Below are 22440 nucleotides of genomic sequence, written 5' to 3'. Positions count from 1 at the left end.
GTACTAAATACACTTGCTTCCAAGAGCAGTGATTTTCCATGTAAAGACAAACTCAAGTATAAAGATCATTTCCTTGTTTCAAAATTTGCAAGTTTTACCAGTCAGCAGACAACTCAACTTGAAGCCCAGGGTACTACCACAGGCTTAAGCCCTTAGCAGAGAAAATAAAATATGGGAGAAAAGACGGAGGCTAAGAATGGGACTGAGAAGGGATGCCTGAGCAAAGCAAACAGAGAACATAATGATGGAAAAAGCACAGGCCCATGAAAGCTGGCATGGGGGAGGGAAGGGGACCAACGCTAAGACCTGGGCCATCCAGAGCTAAGCTGAGCACCAGGAGTGCTCCTGGCTTGGGAGAGGGCTGCTTCTTCCCAACATGCAGTAAAATTGGCCACCTGGACTGAGGGGACACCTACAGAGGAGGTTTTAAAAAGAACCTGACACCCACAAGCCAGCGTTCCCCACAAGCTCCTCCCATGGCCGTGCACTCAGTTCTTTTGCCACAGCCACTCCCGCTCGCCTCGCCAGCATCCTCTGATCTATCAACATGCTCCATGGTTACACTTCTAGAATTCCATACGTTAGAGAACATGCCTTTAATTAGTTAAGTGTTTTGGTTGTCCCCCAACCCCACTCATGGTACATCCATTCCTCTAGGAAACCTACAAGTATATGAAAAAAGACTTGAAGAAGGAAAAAAAGATTGTTCTTTTTAATATAAAAGTGAGCTGATTATACACTATCTACCTGTACCATTCTTCTCTAGAACAGGATTCTTATTGGAGGCGAGGATGGGCATCTGGGTGATTTCCTGAAAGAGCTGTCAATAGTTCTCAAAGGGTTAAATGTAAGAGGCTTAGACCTTAAGAGGCTCAGAAGACCTGCTATGGAATAAAACTCCTCTGAGCTCTCCTTAGTCATCTGTTTCTGGCCTTAAGAAATGCAGTGGAAAAGAGCTACAGAATCCTGGGATAAGTAGAACAGAAAACCAGATGCTCCAGGAAGAACAAACTTAAAACATACTCCAGAAGTCACCTATCAGCCCACTGGTTCTCTTGGGTGGATGTGCTGGATTCTCTCTTTGCAGAAGGTTGTATATAAGTGAAAAAGCAGGAATTCCCATCATGGTGCAGTGGAAATGAATCCGACTAGGAACCATGAGGTTGCAGGTTTGATCCCTGGCCTCACTCAGTGGGTTAAGGATCCAGGGTTGCCGTGAGCTGTGGTGTAGGTCGCAGATGTGGCTTGGATCCCATGTTGCTGTGGCTGTGGCGTAGGCTGGCAGCTACAGCTCCGATTGGACCCCTTCCCTGGGAACCGTCATATGCTGCGGGTGCAGCCCTAAATGGACACAAAAGACCAAAAAAAAAAAAAAAGAAAAAGAGAAAGCAGTATGTTATATACACCCAGTGCTTCCAACCAGGGACCTTATAGTTACATTGACTGGCTGACAATGAACCAGATGTTGGTTTCCCAAGGCCAAAGACATCTAAAGACAGTCTGTCCACATTTCTTCCTGTTTGGGATGGAGATAAGGCTCAGACAGCCCAGGTTTGTTTTTGTTTTCCAAGAAAGGGTGTGAACAGGCTGCAAATCCAAGAGGATGACATTACTTCAAGTCTGCGCAGCAGCTGGGATCTCACCTAGTGGCCCTTCTCCTGCTGACTCTAGGACCTGAGCGGCTTCCTGAGACACGACAGTGATAGCTCCGACCACTGGCTCGTGGTGGACATCGCCATTGGGTGTGCCATCGGGGATGATGACTAAGCCATGTTTCTGTGGGGAAGAACAAACCAACATCACATAAGACGGCCCACAGGGAAGCAGCATGCAGCAGCGAGGTGACCCTGTCACGCATGGCATGTGCTTGCCACAGGCAGAACCTGGTCAGGACTAGCTACAGGGAATCTAGCCCTTATAGAGAGAGGACTTACACCCACCACATTTGGGCTGGAGAATGAGCACTGTGGTTGGTACTCAGGCTAGAAAGCTGACAGGATGGGAGGGAGGAAGGAAGAACAAAGCAGTGAGGGCCTGGCCTCGGGTGAGGCGAACGTACCTCTCCCGTCTTCGCTGCCTCCTTCAGGCCGGCCAGCTCCTCTCTGAGCGTATCCCGCTCATTCCTGAGGCAGCCAATGTATTCTTTCTGTTTCTCTAGGGCCTGGTTTAGACAGGGTAGCAAGAGAAAGAATGACAGAAAAAGAGCAAGTGAAAGGGAGCAGAGAAGTACCTGATTTAAATGTAAAAAGATAAGGGCATAAAAGACGAAGAGTTAAAAGCTTGGAAGCAAGCGGTTAGATATGGGAGGAAATACGAAGTTATATGGATATCTAACTCCAGAAGAGAGTTTTAATAGAAACTGGTTAATCGTGCATAAATTTGGCAAAACATGCTTATCATATCAGGCAAGAAAACAAATCTTTCTTTTCCAGTCAATGAAAGAAAAAAAAAAGAAAAAGAAAAAGAAGATGAAGACAGCAGTAATATTAAAATAAAAATCTTCCTTACTAACCTCCTAAGCATGCTTTATTTGGTAGACCAAAAAACCCCACATTTCATGTTAAACTAGTTTATTCAAGAATATTACTTGTTTTTTAAAAAAATAAAAATTGGCCCTAGAAGAAAACCAGTATACATAGATATATATACACAAAGTATTTTAATTAAATGTTAGCTGTAGTAATTGTTCTCTAAGTAGTACGGTAAAATATTCCTAAAATACCACATAATTAAAAACAGCTAACCCCCCTTCCAATTCTCAAGGATCTGTTTTTGTTAATTTAATTAAATGCAACTCAGGGTGATCTGATTTTCTGATACAACCTTTAAAATGTGAAAAACAAAAATAATGACCAAACAAACACAGCCCACCTATGGAAGACAGCAGAACATGGGTTTTGGAATCAGGCTTCCGAGTCCTGACACCTATTAACTTACCTAGGCCTCAGTTTCCTCACAAAAACAGAAGGGATAATAACAGGGCACAGGCTGAAAGGAGTGCTTATCAGAAAGCACTGCTCGCGGAGTGTTAACACACAAGAAGGCTCAGAAAAAGCCATTTGTACACTCCCTGCCATTGCCTAGATCTCAACTGACAGGGCTCAGGACAGCGGTGCAGAGGCAGGAACTCACATCTGGCTAGTGCTGACAAACTGTTACTCTGGAATAAAATACCCTGGACTTCAAAACCCACCCAATTTAAGCACTCTATGCAGGTATCTGACAGCTGCGCTATTTGAAAAAAGCCTTTCTCTGTACAATGGAACATATTTAATGTTTTCTACCAGTATTCCCATTAATTCAAGAAGTTAAATTATAACAATTAACTTTCCTCTTGGTTTACAGAATTTAAAAGTGGCCTAACTGCTTAGTTACTGATTGCTAAATAGCTGGGCAAATTTTTAAATCATTATAAACCTATTTTGCAATCAAACTGGGAATAGGTCAATAAGGGATGACAGCAACTACCAATCTGTGCACCTCCAGGGATTATATACATATAATTTCTCCCCTATACATTCTATTTTTATATTTAACTGCTCTCTAACATAACCTATACTTGTCTTATCCTGCATTTCACAGATCTGAAAATTGAGGCTCAGAGAGGCTATGTTTTTTACCCAAAGTCACAGTAAGTGGCAAAACCAGAAAATGAATCCAGCTCTTTTTGGTTCCAAAGCCCTTGCATACTCTTTATACACTGTCGCCCCATGAAGGCCACAATCTCATTCCCTTACTGTCATCCCATACATTACTGGCAAAGTCCTACTCCTTACTTACCCAAACTGCAACAGCAGTACCTAACTTCCTTTCAAAAATTTACATTCAGACTGTGTCTCTAGAGTTTCTAGCACTAGAAGGCATTTACTCTAACACTCCAAACTAATACTAACACTCCATTACATTATAACAAATGTAATATTAAGATAACAAAGCCCAAGCGCTGCTCTCCCATCTGGTAACAGTCATTCTAGTCTGGGCTGGGTTGGCTATTTTGGTCAGTGGTATCTGCAAAGCACAGTCAGGGCATGCATCACCACCTGCAGCTGGGTCAGTGACCAGGGCCACAACACATGGCCACAATGTGCTCCACAGAAACACCACCACTGGGGAATTAAAAGAGCCCTTAGGAACAGACCAATCGGAAACTCAAAATTCTAGGAGTTTCAGTTGTGGCTCCGTGAGTTAAGAACTGGACTAGTATTCATGAGGATGTGGGTTCGATCCCTGGCTTTGCTCAGTGGGTTAAGGATCTGCCATTGCTGCAAGCTGTGGTGTGGAACGCAGATGTGGTTCAGATTTGACATTGCTGTGCTTGTGGTGTAGGCTGGCAGCTGCAGCTCTGATTCACCTCCTAGCCTGGGAACCTCCATATGCTGTGGGTGTGGCCTGAAAAAGAAAAAAAAAAAGAGAAAGAAACAGATTTCTAGCAATGCCAGTACTTTCCATTTGCTCCTCTTTCCCATCTTACAACAGATTTTATCTTTACTTTCTGGAGTTTGTAATTTTGTCTTTCCACAATTATGGAAGAGAAAATAAAATACATCCTGCAATTCCTCCCTTTTTACCACAGAGATTGAAGACTACTGAAATGTCTTACAATTGGGCCAAATGTATTCACACTGGATCTGAAATCCTCTGTATTACTTGACCATATAATCACTACCCTTGTGTCTGTATTCCATAACTGCTCCTACAGACTTTTTTTTAGGGTAAAAAGTACATGCTTGTGGAAATTTAAATAATTCTTTATCCCCAACCTAACCTCAAATTCTAGTGTCAAGAAGCTTGAAAGGCTGAACTTTTGGGCAACAGGTTAACTCTCAGTATAATTACACACAGGCACAAATACTTTAGTGAGGATGAGAGTGTGCTTTGTGCTAGCTACAGGGATAGATAAGCCCTTCATAATGAACTCATTCTACATGTCCCTGGGGTGCTTAAAACTACATTGGTACTAAAGGCATGATCGTTAGGACCAATGAAGGAAGAGCTAAAGAAAACTGAACTTTAATATGAGAATGATGGCCATGTTCCTTCACGGAGTTGCACAGTTTAAATTTTGATAATGAAGCTGAGACAACTGATGTATTAGGTAGTCACAGATCTTATTTAAAACATGTCTTTTGGAGTTACTGTTGTGGTGCAGTGGAAACAAAACTGACCAGGAACCATGAGGTTGCAGGTTCAATCCCTGGCCTTGCTCAGTGGGTTGGGGATCTGGCATTGCTGTGAGCTGTGGTGTAGATCATAGATGTGGCTCGGGTCCTGGGTTGCTGTGGCTGTGGTGTAGGCCAGTGGCTCCAATTCAACTCCTAGCCTGGGGGCCTCCATGTGCTGCAGGTGCGGCCCTAAAAGAAAAAAAAAGTGTTTTTTAAAAGTTAAGGAAGGACCACTTCACACACGTTAGGATGGATGGCTACAATAAAAACAAACAAACAAACAAACAAAACACACAGAAAAAAGTGTTGGTAAGGATGTAGAACAATTGCTGGTACAAAGCTGGTAGAAAAGTGAGATGGTGCAGCTGCTATGCAACACAGCATGGCTATTCCTCAAAAAATTAAACACAGAATTACCACATAGACAAAAAAAAAAAAAAAAAAAAAAAGGAGTTCCCGTCGTGGCGCAGTGGTTAACGAATCCGACTAGGAACCATGAGGTTGCGGGTTCGGTCCCTGCCCTTGCTCAGTGGGTTAACGATCCGGCGTTGCCGTGAGCTGTGGTGTAGGTCACAGACGCGACTCAGATCCCGCGTTGCTGTGGCCCTGGCGTAGGCCGGTGGCTACAGCTCCGATTCGACCCCTGGCCTGGGAACCTCCATATGCCGCGGGAGCGGCCCAAGAAATAGCAACAACAACAGACAAAAGACAAAAAAAAAAAAAAAAGAATTACCACATAATGTAGCAATTCCACTCCTGGGTATATGCCCAAAAGAAATCAAGAGAGATTTTCAAACTCATGTTAATAGCAGCATTATTTACAACAGCAAAAAGGTGAAAGCTACCCAGGTGTTCATCAACAGACGAGTAGATAAACAAAATGTGGTGTATATATACATTGGAATATTATTCACTCTTAAAAAAGCACTTACTGGCACATGCTACAACACATCTAAACCCTAAGGATATATGCTAAGTGAAATAAGCCAGTCGCAAAAAGATAAATACTGTATGATTCCATTTTATGAGGTACCCAGAGTAGTCAAAATCATAGAAACAGAAAGTAGATGGCTGCCAGGGCTGGAGGGAGGAGGAATTGGGGAGTTGCTGTTTAACAGGTAAGTTTCAGTTCTACAACATGCAGCATTCTCTGAACGGATGGTGGTAAGGGCAGCACAGCAATGCGAATGAACTTAATACCACCAAACTCTACACTTAACAACGATTAATGGTCAATTTTATGTTATTTTGTACTTTACCAGAATTAAAAAAAAATTTAAGTCAAAGGAGAGACAAAATATAGATGCATGAAACAACTCAGAGGCCTCTCAAGGGGAATTATTCTGAGTGAAAAAAACATAACTCCAAAGGGTTGTATACTCTACAATCCCATTTATATAACATTATTATTATGTTTTCTTCTTATGGTGACACCTGTGGCATACGGGTTGATTTGGAGCTGCAGCGCTAGTCTACACCACAGCCACAGCAACACCAGATCCTAGCCATATCTGTGACCTACTGTAGCTTGTAGCAACGTTGGATCCTTAACCTACTGAGTAAGACCAGTGATAGAACCCGCAATCTCAGAGAGACAGCATCAGTTGCTTAACCCACTGAGCCACATGAGAACTCCTATCTAACATTCTTAAGACGACAAAATGACAGAAATATGGAGAACAGATTCAGGTTGCCAGTGCTTGGGCTGGGGAAGGGGAGGCAGTGGGTATGGCTACAAAAGGGCAGGAGGGACCCCTTCTGGTGATAATAAATGTTCTGCATCCTGACTATATCAAGGTCAACATCCTGGCTGTACTATAGTTTTACAAGATGTTTTATTTGGGATAACTGGATAAAGGGCATATAAGATCTCTTTATTATTTTTTTACAATTTGTGAATCTACAGTGATCTCAATCATTTAAGTTTAATTAGGAGTTCCCATTGTGGCTCAGTGGTACGAACCTGACAAATATCCATGAGGACGTGGGTTCAATCCCTGGCCTTGCTCAGTGGGTTAAGGATCTGGAGTTGCCGTGAGCTGTGGTGTAGGTCACAGATGAGGCTGGGATCCGGCATTGCTGTGGCTGTGGTGCAGGCCGGCAGCTACAACTCTGATTTGACCCCTGCCTGGGAACTTTCATATGCTGTGGGTGCAGCCCTAAAAGACAAAAGAAAAAAAAAAAAAGCCAAAAGAACACCTATCACATACTGCACAGAAAGAAGATGCCCACTTATTCATTGAATAACATCAAGAAAATTTAGGAGTTCCCATCGTGGCACAGTGGTTAACGAATCTGACTAGGAACCATGAGGTTGTGGGTTCGGTCCCTGCCCTTGCTCAGTGGGTTAACAATCCGGCGTTGCCATGAGCTGTGGTGTAGGTTGCAGACGTGGCTCGGATCCCACGTTGCTGTGGCTCTGGCGTAGGCCAGTGGCTACAGCTCCGATTGGACCCCTAGCCTGGGAACCTCCATATGCCGCGGGAGCGGCCCAAGAAATAGCAAAAAAAAGACAAAAAAAAAAAAAAGAAAAAAGAAAATTTAAAAGTCAAATAATTTATACTGTAACCATCAGTACATCTTTTGGGTAGAAAAACATTTTTGTTTTATTTTGGATAGTTATTTTATTAGACTGAGAGATTTGGGTTTTTTTCTATGGTTGGTCCAAAATAATCAGTTTAATATAGTAAGATAATTATACAAAACAGAAATCATGGACCTGCAGATCTGTACTAAAGAAAATTATGTAAAATCCTAAAAGAAGCCCATTTTAGACAGTGACCAGATTTCAACTTAACTTTACAAATTACCTACTTTGTGCTATACATTTTTTTCACATCTAATTTTAAATTTCCCCAAGTAAAAATGTAAATAAAATCAGTAGTTCATAGTCACTATTCAAAATTCAAAGTTTAATTTATATCTCAGAAGGCTTTTCTAGTTTTAGAATGACTTTTGGAAACTTGGTATTTTTAGTATCAGAAAATCTAAAAAGTAGCTTTATTTTCTTAGCTATTCTATCACACTCTATTTTCTTTCTGGTCTATCACACTCTTAACAAGTAATTTCGTTTCTCAAGTGTTTACTGGGAGGATAGGGTGCTTAGAGGTATGAAAAGACAAGGATACCAGAACGCCCCTAACTGTGGAGGGTGGGATGCGGAGGGCTCCACATCCACTTTTCCCTAGCCTACCCAACAGCAAGCAGAACAAGAGTTCCTCACTATGTCCTCAGGCCAAGGGGGACTCTCTGTTTCATCCACCACAGCCCTCCCCTGACAAGGTGCACCTCTGTAGAAGAAAGCTCACATGCCAAGAGGTATATAGGTGGCTGCCAGTCCAAAGGGCACATGGGATGAGCCAGGGGAGAGGGGGATGCTGGGTTGTCGGTCGGGGGGGGAAATTTTTTAAGAACCTGAAGGGCTTAGCAAAAAGGCACTGAAGACTTTTTCCTTATCTGGGCCCCTGCTTTGGGGAGTTATGAGGATATAATTAGAGATGACATCATAGTTTGGCAGCTCCGGCAAATCTCACATTCCTATCCACTTCCGTAATTAAAATGATTTTAATCTTTTCCTATTTTATTCCCTAAAGATTTATGCTAATAGTTTTCCCCCTGCCCCTACTCCTCATCCTCTATTTCTCATCCAAATTCTTACAATGTAAGGATATCAAATTACCCACAGAGTTAAATGCCTGTAGCTCTTTTTGCATAAAAATCCCAGGGAAATAAAGAACAACTTCTTTAGAAAGTTCCTATTTGTAGACAAGCCCAGAGTCAGCTGGAGAGAAGAGTACCTTTCAGGCACAGGATCAGGTTTTCCCATGGAAGTTTTTTTCTATCTCCTGCTTATTCATATCTTACTCGGTATAAATGCTCAAAAATAATAAAAAAGACAGATTTTTAGGAATCTCTAAGTTAAATCATATTAGACTATTCCTCATCACTGAGCATCGGGCCAAAGCCCAATTTCATCTCATACCCTAATGTTTTTATCTTTCCAAAGCAGTGTCTCCTGGAGGTCAAACACCTCTTTTGTCATGGTGTCTATTTGCTGCTGCATACGTTGATTCTCCTGCAGAGGAAGAGGGGAAGAGAAGTAATAAAAGAGCAGAAAGAAAAAAAGGGAAGGGGTTTTAGGGAGGAAAACGAAACAAAAATAAAGCTGATAAAGAAACTTAAAAGGAGAAAGTCTGTGATGAACAGGAAAAGCAAGAGTTGCTTGTAGAAAGGAAAGATGATGTCCAGTGTCTTGGTGACATGGCTCATGGGCCTGCTGCTGTAAAAGCAAGCCAACTGGGAACAACTTTCCAAGCTCAGCTACGTGGCAGCAGGCCAGCAAGGGTTTCTGTGTTCACCCAGCTCCACATGTGTATGCTTCCTTTGATAACTGCTTTTTCCCCAAACATGGAACAACTTACATTTCTAGAGGGAAATTCAGATTTTCTTAGGCACAAATGATGCTTATCACAGACCACAAGCCGTAGTTTTGAAATCTATTCTTTTAAGCAAAACTTTAAAAATGCAAGAGGGATATATCTCAATCATTTTGAATTTCTGTTAGCACAATCTATGATAATAAGAACATGAATTACAAATGAATGGTCACATCAGTATTTAGAAAAACTAGATTTTTAGCATTCAGCAATTCTTAACTCTTCTGACTAGGCAATGATGCTCAATTTATACCCTCTTATATTTAGTGGGTTTTCTTTTATGCATTATTGATTATCACTTCCTACTTTCCCCTTCTGACACATTTTTCATCTACTTTACCATGTGGCTGTCAATTCCAAAGACCAAAAAGCATCATTTTGCCACATTCAAGAGTCTTCAGTTATAAGAAAATGCACATATTCCCATCTAAAGAATGTTCATTCTAAACATTAAAAAAAAAACAAGCCACATAAAACTCAAGTTCTTTTTAATAAACTAAAGTTTTTTTACCCAGCACCCTGGGTTTTTTAATTAGAAATCATACTGACAACTTGAAAAAGCCAAGCATTAAAATTCCTCTTAAATGTATTCATCAGATTAAAAACTAGAACACTTAACAAACTCTAATGTTACTTATTGAATTTCAGAAGCAGCTCCCAAAGCAATTTTATTATTCTTTTTGAAATCATAATGGGGAAAAGTATACATTTTAATTAAAAAAAGAAATAATAAGTGGCTGGCATACTGACAAACACACAAAAAAGAAGACAAAAAAGGAGAACTCACATAATTTTTAAATACCAGCAGGATACAGTTTGGTAATATGCTTCTTGCCATATATGGAAAAACTAAGATAACTTCACTTGTAATTTGACATTTTCAAAGGGTTATAACCTGTGTTTGCATTTGGAATTCACAAATTTAACCTGCTTTCAGCAGGCTGTTCAATTCAATTAAATTATTCTCAAAAATGACAAAAAGTCCAACACGATTCCACCAACAGAGTCATTTCCCCCCCTCTATTAATGGTTTTTAAAGTCATTTACAGAGGAGAGATTAAGTGAGGCAGGTCCATGGGAGAAGGAAAAGAGGGAGGGAAAAAGGGTGGGTGGGTCTGAATCACCAGGGGTGTGAATGGGTTGAATGGGGTTTGGGGTCCCTAAGAGCTGGCTCTCCTGATATCACCACGTCATCATCACTTAAGTTAACATTGGATGTACGTGATAACCACATTAAAAATGTGAGCAGGATCCCTTCCTAACAAACTTAACCACATACTTTTTTATAAAAAAGACGACAACCTCAAGAGGAAAACCGCATTTAAAGAAAAGCAGAAATGCCTGCAGGCAGCAGGCACAAAAGGATGATAAATGCTTTCAAGGCCATCTTGCTGGACCGCACTGCTTCCTCCTAGGCTGCTGCAGCAGCACTCAGGGTCCCTCCACCAGGAGAAACCAGAACCTCAGCCCTGGCCAGCCCTCACATTTTATCTACTACCAGGCGTCTTTACAATTTCTTTTCATTGAGCCACCTCAGAAAGGTACCAACCTGAGTGAAGATCAAACTTCTTATTTCCTAAGAATCATGTTCCAAAATAGAGCATTCACTACATTCCAAAGAATAATGGTACTCTGTAATTTTTCCTTTTGCTTATTTCCTAAGATATCTTTAGGAAAGAATGTACTTAGGAATAAAGACAATTACAAAAGCTTCTGCTATTAAAAGGGGAGAAATGTCTACCGGGTTCAAAGAATTCATTTTTTTAACTGCCTTCACATTTCACGTTTGTAAAATTTTAGCGGACGGCTGAATGTGAAGAGACAGGTAAACTGTTTGTGGTTTTTTAACTCCCTTCCCTCCAATACATATGCCCTCATCCCAGTCAATGCGTTTTTCTCACAATTAAGTATTTCCACAGTACATGTACGTACCTCAATAAGCTCATCTCTTTGTCGGAGGCCTTCTTTAAGTTCATCCATCTTATGCTGTAGCACGCTACACATATGTTTCTGCCTTTCTAACTCCTGTTATTAAACAAATGGCACAGTTAACATAGATCATGGCACACGAAAGACTGGGACATCTACAATATAACAAAAGACAGGCTAAGTGTGACCTCCAGAAACATACTTGGACTGCCAATGCAATGGGATTTAGAAAATTTCTGTATTGTATGGAAAGGTTCAGAAAATTCTCAATTTTCATTTCTAGAAAATCCAAATTAATCAATGGCAAAATTACTAGGAATGATTAAATGATTTAGAAAAGCAATAGGTTATAAAATTAACAAGCAAAATTCAGTAATCATCACACATCAAAACAAAATCTAGAGGAGTTCTTGTTGTGGCGCAGCAGAAACGAATCCGACTAGTATTGCTCAGTGTGTTAAGGATCTGGTGTTGCTGTGGTTGTGGTGTAGGGCCAGCAGCTGCAGCTCCAAATTGACCCCTAACCTGGGAACTTCCATGTGCCTCAGGTGTGGCCCTAAAATGCAGAAGAAAAACAAAAAAACAAAACAAAAAAAACACCCCAAAAGCAAAACCTAGAGAAAAGATACAATAAACAATATCAAAAAATAAAATAGGGAGTTCCCTGTGTGGTCTAGTGGTTAGGACTTGGTGCTTTTCACTGCTGTGGCCCTGGTTCAACCTCTGGTTGAGGAAGTGAGATCCCATGTCAAGCTGCTACATGCAGCAGAGCCTCCCCCGCCCCCAATAAAGTTACATATATATGTAAACTTTATAAAGATATACCCAAAATCCATATAAAGCATTCTTGGAAGACAGAGAAGTAGGATGGAACAAATGGAAAGGCATACCATCTTCTTGGATAAAAAGACTCAGCATCATAAAAATGTCAGTTCCCACCTAAATTAATCTATGCATATAAATGCAGTCTAAATTAAAAACACTATCCATTTTTTTTCCTCATCAAAGCAAGACATTATGAATGCAAGAAATCAAGCATTTGATGATTTCAACCCTTTATAACTTTTGTTCTTATTGATTTTCAAGTTGTCCCACCTTTAACTAATATGAACATCTTCAGGTTGACTCCCAAGTAATTTGACCTGGGTCTTAGTTGGTTGTGATAGCTTCTTTGCTATCTAACACAGGAACGTGTTCCTGGTTCATCTGGTACATTTCCTGCTCCAGACTTGAAATCATGGAGCCTTGGTTCTCCTTTAATGGAGCAGTGTGGACACCAGGAGTGTACTTGCTACCAAGAAGGGAACTTTACAGATCTCCTTCCCACACCACCATCCCCACTTGGAAAAAGGTTAGGATGGTAAGTTTTGTTATATATTTTACTACAATTAAAGGTAAAAATAATTTTGTAATAAAAATTTAAAAAGCAGTTCCTAAATATTGAAAATAAAATGTAATGAACCTAGCTGTGTATACCCAGTGAGTAGTAAAAGCATAGAGAAACTATTTCAAGTAACTTTCAAAGACAACAGTTGTACTATACATAGCTTAGCATCAAAATAACAAGCAAACAGGAAAAAAAAAACAAAACTTTAAAACTATTCTCAGTAATTATACTGTTGGTGGTAATGTTGGTATTGCTATTCTAGGTATTGTGGGATAAAGCAATGAAAACAGAATATAACATAATTACTACCATCCTTAGTGCCTTGAAGAACTGGGAATGGTAGTGTGGGAAGGAGGAGATGGACATATATAAGATAGAGGAAGTCGAGTAAAAACCCTGCATCTTGAATATCAACTTATGAACTATAAGTGCAACATATTTTGACTTTAAAACAAAAAAATACCCCATATACATATTTTCCTGATATAACTGCTAAAATGGTCCATAAAAGCTATAAAGGAATAAAATCATCAAATGCTTGATTTCTTGCCTTCATAATGATTTTTTTTTTAAATAATAATAATTGGTCACTATGAGACAATACTAAACAACTAATTCCTTATTTTGAAAACTTGTGAACCAAGGAAAAGAACCAAGCTTTTATCTTGCCTTTTCTGTGTAAAATTTCTCTTTAAAAATGAACTTACACTAATAAAAAAAAGCATAAGAAAGTGAAAAAACAACCCATGTAATGGGAGAAAATATTTGCCAACCGTGTATCTGATAGGGAACTTATATCTAGACTATACAAACTCTAACAATGCAATAATACAAAGATAATCCAATTTTAAAATGGGCAAAGGATCTGAACAGATATTTCTCCAAATATTTATAAACAGTAAGTATATCAAAATATACTTGAAATCATTAGTCATTAGGGAAATGCAAACCAAAAACCACACCTACTAGGATGGCTAGGGAAAAAACTCAGATAATAACAAGTATTGATAAAAATGTGGAGAATCAGAACCTGCATACACTGCTGGAGGGAATAAAATGGTGCAGCTGCTTTGGAAAAGGGTCTGGTTATTTCTCAAGTGGATAAACACAGAGTTGCCATATGACCCAGCAATTCCACTGCTAGGTGTATATTTAAGAGGAAGAAAAATGTATGTGCATGCAAAACTTGTACACAAATGTTTAGAGCAGCGTTATTATTCATCACAGACAAAAAGTGAAAAAACATATGTCCCTTAATACACGAATAGATAAACAAGATGTGGTATAGCTATACAATGGGATATTATTAGGCCACAAACAGGAATGAAGCACTGATGCACATACCACACAGATGAACTTGAAAACATTAACCCAAGTGAAAGAAGCCAATCATAAAAGTTTACATATCATATGATTCCATTGTTAGGAAAGTCCAGAAAAGAGAACTATATAGAGAGAGAACACAGATTAGTGGTTACTTAGGGAGATGACAGCTAGAGGGTACAATGCTACTTTCTGACTTGATGAGATATTCTAAATTTGACTGTGGTGATAGTTGCACATGTCTGTGAAGATATGAAGACACAAAAAACCACTGAATTATACACTTAAAATGGACAAATTATAAAGTAAGTGAATTATAGTGCAATAAAGCTGTTTTAAAACAATAAAAGAAAATAAAAGAAGGCAATAATGTTATATTTAGAATATCTCATGTTGCAAGCCTAATCTAAGCATCCAGTCCCAGCATGAGAGAGAGAAATGCCACACAACTGGGCCTCCTGAAGGAAGAGAACCTATGAAGTAGACCAAATTCTTATTTGACTAAACCTCTAAACCACTAACTATTTACAGGGAATACAGAGGAAAAGGGACCATGGTAAAGAACCATGGTAATGAAATAGCAAAATCCCCAAGAATGTCAGAAACTGTTAAGGCAATCCAATTTCTTCAACAAATAAACTTCAAAGGAGGAAAAAGAAATGAAAGGAAACCTATAAATAAAGAGATTTATAAGACATGACAACTAAACTTATCTGGACTCTGACTGTATTTTAAAGTGCAAAAAAGAAAAATCATTTATGACATGAGACAACTGAAATTTCAACAATGGCATTATATGTAGTATAAAGGAATTGTTCTTAATTTTTCATCTCAAGACCATTTTTGAGATGGTCTTGTGGTTGTACTTTAGAAAGAGTACAGGTCGTCCAGACAGCTAAACTTAAATTCATTTTAAAATATGGGATATTTATGACTTGCTTCAAATAATGAGTGGGGGAAGTAGATAGGGCAAAATTAGACGTGTTGACGGTTTGTTGAGGGTAGGTGATGGGTTCAGGAGAGTTCGTTATATACTCTTCTATTTTTTTGTATGTTTTAAAATAGGCAATAAAAGACTTTTCAAATCTCAGATAAGCTGGAAAGAGAAAAAAAAAAAAAAAAAAAAGAATCCCCTACTATAATGAAAAGCTACTAAGAATAATATACTGGAGACATTCCTAACCAGATATTCTGTCCCTGATATAAGTACAGAGACAATATTTAGAATGCAATTATTATAATCCCAGCAGAAAACTAAAGATGGCTTGAAAAATTGTATTATTATTGTTGTGTAATGGAGTGGTCCTTTTCTTCCACCCCCTCCCCACCTCCTGCTATAATGAAACATACCAGAGTGCCTGACCTCTCTGTATGTCCTTGAACATTCTACTGAACGAGGCAGTATTTGTTTAAAAGAGAGGTCAGGGTGAAGGTTTATCAGGGAGAGACTGTCACAAAGTTTTCTGCATCACAGTATGTGAAGCAGGTTTCTAGGGTATTAAAAAAGCACACATTTTCAAATTCAAAAAGCACAAGATTTAAAAATTAAAACGGACTGGAGTTCCTGTCGTGGCGCTGTGGTTAACAAATCTGACTAGGAACCATGAAGTTTTGAGGGTTCGATCCTAGCTGCACTCAGAGGGTTAAGGATCCGGCGTTGCTGTGAGCTGTGGTATAGGTCGCAGACACAACTCGGATCTGGCATTGCTGTGGCTCTCATGTAGGCCGGCAGCTACAGCTTCAATTAGACCCCCTAGCCTGGAAACCTCCATATGCCGTGGGAGCAGCCATAGAAAAGGCAAAAAGACAAAAAAATAAATAAAAATAAAAATGAAAATGGACTGAAAAACCACAACTCTAAGTATAATAAGACGTCTTTCTGTCTCAGAAAATGACAGGAGGGAAAAATGAAGTTGGCTAAAAGAGCTTATCATAGGGATTTTTGAAATTTAAAAAAATGCTCAAAGACACTTAAGAAGACGGAAAGATACGAACTCATTTTAGTACTGACCATTAGTACTTAGATCTTTTTCTAATCTGTTAGAAGCAAAAAGTCAGAAATACAAAAAATGTGTGGGAAGGCAAAAAAGGATTCCAAAAACTCTAGGTAAAGTATGATGTTTCAAAATCTCCAGAACTAGCCTCTGAGACATGGGAAGAATTGAAGAAAAAACCAACTATTATCAAATCTTCAATAAGCCACTGTCATCACTATGAAGAAACCCAGAAGCCTCTTGTTCACTTATCTAGACACAAGTTTTCTTATCCTAATTTTCTGTTAAAAGATACTATATATATATATATATATATTTTTTTTTTTTTTTGAGCAGTTTTAGGTTTAAGGCAAAATGGAGCAGGAGGTACAGTTCCTATACACCTCTTTTCCCCTATAGGAACAGCCTTCCCTACTGTAAACATCTCACACCACAGTGGTACATTTGCTTCAATTAATGAACCTGCACTGACACTCCAATGTCACCCAAAGACCATAGTTTACCTTAGGGTTCACTCTTGGTGGTGAACATTCTATGGGTTTTGATAACTGTATAATATATCTACCATTATACTATGACAAAGAAAAGTATTGCTGCCCTAAAAATCTCCTGCGTTTTGTCTCTTCATCAGTCCTTCCCACAAACCCCCTGCAAATACTTCCTAACACTTTTTGAAAGTGACCAAAACAGAATGGAAAGAGCATTTTCAGTCCTCAAGGAAATAAATCCGTACACAGTCTACAGTAATAATGCTGGTCCCTTAGAGGTTATATTAACAGCTTTACAGATTATATTACGTACAAATTCAGAGTGTTGTTTCTAACAATTCACCAATGCACACTTCCTACAACTCATTTTTTGTTAGTAAAATCCATTTGCCCTCTGCTTGGACTGACTTAAATGCTTTTTAAAAAGCCAATACGGAGTTCCAATCATGGTGCGGCAGAAACAAATTCAACTAGGAACCATGAGGTTGCGGGTTCGATCCCTGGCCTTGCTCAGTGGGTTAAGGATCTGGCATTGCCCTGAACTGTGTGTGGTACAGGTTGAAGTCATGGCTCGGATCCTGCGTTGCTAGGGCTGTGGTGTAGGCCAGCAGACCCCTAGCCTGGGAACCTCCATATGCTGTGAGTGTGGCCCTAAAAAAGCAAAAAAAAAAAAAAAAAAAAGCCAATAAGTTTTTAAGAAAACCCAACTTGTTTCCTGCAGTTGTCAAAAGGTAAATCCAGGCAGGCCTTGGGCAGTAGCTTTTATTTTCCATCTGTACATTTTAACAATATAGCTTACAAACCTCTACAGAAAACATCTGTTGATTACTGACCTACATCTTCACACTGCTGTTTTAAAACTGGTTAAAGATTTCTCTTTAACCATTCAGAAATCAGGTTTTTTTTTTTTTTTTTTTTTTGAAAAATGGGGTGGGGGAAGAGAAAAGAAAAGAAAACTACATCACTGAAGGCCTTTGGAGCTTTGTGGAGTTCCAGCCAATTAAACAGGAAGATGTAATTCTCCGTAACTGTCCCAATTAAGAGACAGAAAATAAAGATAAATTTTGAGCTGTATTCTATGTTCAGAAACTAAAGAAGGTGATAAGTTTCTTCTTAAGAAAATAAATTCAATCTTATAAAAATTAAAAAAGGAAAATATTCCAGGACCTGCTATCTACGTTCTGTTAATTTCCTTTTACAATCATTTCTGGTGGAAATACCATTCCCAGGGATGCTGTACTCTTCCATCAAACCCAATGCTTTTTAAATGGAAGGTTCTAATTTTCTGACCCTAAGAAAGACATGATAGAAGATGAGCAATTACCTTTGATTTTTCTTCATTTTCTCTAAAAAATTCCGCCATTTGTTCCTCCTGCTCTTCAATAACATCCTTGAGGGTATCTACTTGGTATATCAAATTGTTCTTCTCATTGTCTAACTGTGCATTGGAAACCATGGCTTTCTTGTATTTTTCTTCCACTTCAGACAAAGACTCCTAAATGAAAGTCAAAGTCATCAGCCTAATATCTAAAATACGTTCATCACCTATTTGCCATATAGCAAGAAAGAGAGCATTGGCACAAACACATGAAGATGCATTTTTGCAAAATACAAGCAGTTTGGAGAACTCCTTGTTTAGTAACATGCACATAAATTAGGAGGACGACAATAAGCCAATAATGCCATTGTAAGAATTTTATGAGCTCTGTGCTATCCAAGAAAACAAAATCAAGCAGCAATGCAGCCTGTGAAAGATGAAAATAATGAGGGGACAATATACATCACATTGCAAGAGTCATAAAAGGAAGAATCATCAATGTTTCCAGAAATGTCACTTTTGTAGTTTTAAACAGCAAGCTATTGGTAATCTTGAATGTAATGATACAACAGAGTGTAGCTTCTCTTTACACAAGTAAATTTCAAACTTACTTGAATTTCATCACTTCCTGGAAATGTGTTTTAAGTATTTTCCTGTTCTGTATAATAATGCTAATGTAAATGTGTAACATTTTTTGTAGCAATCATTAATATATTCATCATTTCAAAATAAGTAATCAAGGAGTTCCCTTGTGATGCAGTGGGTTAAGGATCAGCATTGTTACTGCAATGGTTTGGGTCACGGCTGTGGTGTAGGTTCAGTCTCTGGCCCAGGAACTTCAACATGCTATGGGCATGGCCAAAAAAAATTAAAAAATAAAATGCTAAAATTTTATATACTTCAAAGTTTTCTGCCTAAAAGAGCTTAAAGTCTGTTTTTTTAAAAAATCCAAATCTAGGTAGATTACTACTAGTAACATTTGTAAAGCTAAAAACAAAAACATTTCACATAGAAAAAGCCACAGCTTCTGGAAATAAATTCTAAAAATACTAATGCAAATGTTTAACAAACCAAGACCAATGATATAGAATTGAGAGTGCAGATCCCTTACATTTATGATCAACTGATTTCTGACAATGATGTCCAGATGACTCAGTGGGAAAAGAATATTTTTCAATAAATGGTGTTGAGACAACAGAGATCCACATGTATAAAATATAAAAAAATTAACTCAATATGGATCAGAGACTTAAATTAAATTAAAAGCTGAAACTATATAAAGATCCCCCCCCCCCAGAAAAGAGTAAATCTTCATGAATTTGGAGTAGGCAATTATTTCTCAGATATGATACCAAACTATCAATGGAAGAAAAAATAGACTTTATCAAAATTAAAAACTTTTGTACTAAAAACAATACCACAAAGAAAGTAAAATGACATCCCACAGAATGGGAGAAAATATATATAAAGAACACAATTTAATAACAAAGAGACACATAAAAAGTATATCATGTGGTCAATAAACATAAAAAAATGCTCAATATCATCAGTAATTAGGGAAATGTACATCAAAACCATAATGAGATACTACTTCAGATGTACTAGGATGACTATTGTCTATATATATATATATATATATATATTTAAAAAAAAAACAGAAACAAGAAAAGTGTGGGTGAGGATATGGAAAAACTTGAATCCTCAGACACTGCTGATGAGAGTGTAAAATAGTATAGCTGCTTCAGAAAACAGTTCGTCAGCTCTCCAAAATGTTAAATATAGAGTTATCATATGACCCAGCAATTCTATTCCTGGGCACTGTCCCCAAGAGAAATGAAAAGACATGTCTATACAAAAAGCTGTACAAAAACGTTTACCGTAGCATTATTCATAATAGCCTCAAACAATCCAAATGCCTATCAAGTAATAAATGGATAAACACACACACACACACACACACATATATATGGTATATACACACACAGATGCATGTTAGGACATGGATCTATCTTGAAAATATTATGTTAAATAAAAAGTCAATTATAAGGGAGTTCCTGCTGTAGCTCAGCGGAAACGAACCCGACTAGTATCCAGGAAGATGTGGGTTCAATCCCTGGGGGATTAAGTGGGTTAAGGATCTGGCATTGCTGTGGCTATGGCATTAGGCTGTGTAGCTCTGATTCAACCTGTAGCCTGAGGACTTCCATAAGCCACATGTGAGACCCTAAAAAAAAAAGTCAATTACAAAAGACAACATAGACTAGTGGTTACCCAGGGCTAGGCATGGAGTGGGTGTGGAGAAGTAAGGAAGGTCAGCTAATTAGCATGAGATTTCTTTTGGCTGTAATGAAAATGTTCTAAAATTGGGGATAGTTGCACAATTCTGTGACTATGCAAAAAACCACTGAATTGTACCCTTTTATTTATTTATTATTTTTATTTTATGGCTACACCTGCAGTATATGGAAGTTCCCGGGCCAGGGACTGAATCCAAGACACATTTGTGGCAATGTCAGATCCTTTTAACTCATTGCGCCTGGCTGGGGATTGAACCTGCACCTCCAGGGTGACCTAAGTCGCTGTAGTCAGATTCTTAACCCATTTTGCCACAGCAGGAACTCTGAACTGTATACTTTATGTCTTTTTGTTTTTTCTAGGGCCACATCCGTGGCATATGGAGGTTCTCAGGCTAGGGGTCCAATAGGAGCTATAGCCGCCAGACTATGCCAGAACCACAGCAACGCAGGATCCGAGCCTTGTCTGCGACCTACACCACAGCTCACGGCAATGCCGGATCCTTAACCCTCTGAGCGCAGCTAGGATCGAACCCGCAACCTCATGGTTCCTAGTTGGATTCGTTAACCACTGAGCCATGACAGGAACTCCTGAACTGTATACTTTAAATGGGTAAATTTTATGGTATGTGAATTATATGTCAGTAAAGATATATACACACACTTAATAACTCTTCACAAATAATTCTACTGTATTATCAGGTAATATTTACACTAGGATTGAGAAGAAATACAACCAAAATAAAGAATACAAGCAAAGTTAATTGTATAGTGCTTAAACATAGTAGTATCTTAATATAATGCAGAGTTCAGAATGATTTTAACCCATTGGAGAGGCTGATAGCACAAAAAGTCCTCCTCACAACTTAGTCCCACATGAAATGGTGCATAACTGCATGAACAATAGGATCCAAGACAGTTGAAGCAGCAGTTACAAAGACGTGATATATATATAACGTAATAAAATTGACATAAAGTTTATGGAATGTACTCTTTCTTTAAGTAACAGACCACAGAAGACTATTCTAAATTTAAGTGTCAAGGTAGTTTTAATGATTTTAACCTAGCTCACATAGTGATACACATAAGGAATTAGTTTTACTTAATTGTGTCTAAAGCACTGATTTTCAGTGTAGGTTCTGGACTAGCAGCAAGAGCATTATCTGGGACCTGGTTAAAAATGAAATTTTCAACAATCCCATCCTGGATCTACTGAATAAGAAAGCCTGGGAGTAGAGTCTGGCAATCTGTCTTTTACCAAGACCCAGGTGCCTCTGGAAGGAAGGGAGGGTGGGGAAAAGCACCCCAAGGCAGACATACTTAAGAATTACGTCATAAGCAATGACCCAGGATCCTTTAATAGGATATGGATACATCACATCCTCGTGTTTTGACCACTAACCATACAATTTTTAAAATGATTTTCCTTCCATTTAAAAGAGTCATTTCAAAGATAAACATAGTTTGAAGTCAGGTTTGATTATACACTAACCATGAATTAAGAAAAGGGAGCTGATCTGTTCAGAGTCTCAAATAAAGTTAATCTGGTTTTTGTATCCTTCAAAGAATGCAATAAATGAGAAATCTAAAAGGTAAGAAGGAAATGCTTAAAATAAAAAAACAACAATGCCTCTGAATCACTTGCTTTCCTGATACATTATATTATATAGAAGACTTTAAAATGAATGTGTTTATTGAATGTACTAAATTTGTTTCCCTGATCTAAGATATTTCCAGGTTCTATCTCCAAAACCATAAGAGGGGGATTAAATCTTCAGATGAGAGCAGTAAGACCAACTGAGCATATGAGCACACTGGGGCTCTCCTACTGCACACTGACACTACACATTGCTGTCCGGGCTTCCCCAGGGGTGCTCTCCATAGGCCTTCCTACCCTTTCTGGTCCTGAGTCTTAACCATGTGCCATGAACCAATCACCTGCATGAGGGTTTTGGCTGGTAGCTGGGCTAAGTCCAATCGTGTCATGGCTGCTGAGCAAAGCATTGCTTGTCTAGTCCACACTTTGTCCTTGGAGCACATCCTGAGTCATCTTTCTCAATGTCTTGCTTACACATTTTTAGAGGCCTGGTATGTACTTCTATTTCAAAT

The 22440-nt window shown here is 38.7% G+C and overlaps 1 protein-coding gene across 50 annotated transcripts in view; it reads right to left on the bottom strand.

The window, feature by feature from the left end:
- Positions 1–22440, bottom strand: part of LRRFIP2 (LRR binding FLII interacting protein 2) — a 121347-nt gene that overhangs the window by 10814 nt on the left and 88093 nt on the right. For 27 of the 50 annotated variants that reach the window (XR_014822715.1, XR_014822717.1, XR_014822716.1 and 24 more), the window contains 5 exons: positions 18044–18214; positions 11531–11623; positions 9145–9237; positions 2060–2161; positions 1644–1776 (listed from right to left, as the gene is read on the bottom strand). Coding sequence is in view for 47 of the 50 variants with exons in the window: in XM_021071625.2 (XP_020927284.2) it covers positions 1644–1776; positions 2060–2161; positions 9145–9237; positions 11531–11623; positions 18044–18214 (592 nt within the window). In the remaining 3 variants the exon portion in view is untranslated. The remainder of the gene's footprint in view (positions 1–1643; positions 1777–2059; positions 2162–9144; positions 9238–11530; positions 11624–18043; positions 18215–22440) is intronic. The other 23 variants (XM_021071641.2, XM_021071644.2, XM_084987758.1 and 20 more) reach the window with 2 other exon arrangements.

This window comes from Sus scrofa, chromosome 13, assembly GCF_054392235.1.
Source record: "Sus scrofa isolate SSC_HxYL_T2T_F1_AM1 chromosome 13, Sscrofa_HxYL_maternal_Yorkshire_Landrace_v2.0, whole genome shotgun sequence".
In the NCBI taxonomy this organism is placed as follows: domain Eukaryota; kingdom Metazoa; phylum Chordata; class Mammalia; order Artiodactyla; family Suidae; genus Sus; species Sus scrofa.
Note: the sequence above shows the minus strand (reverse complement) of the source record. Positions and strands in the feature narration are given on the sequence as shown.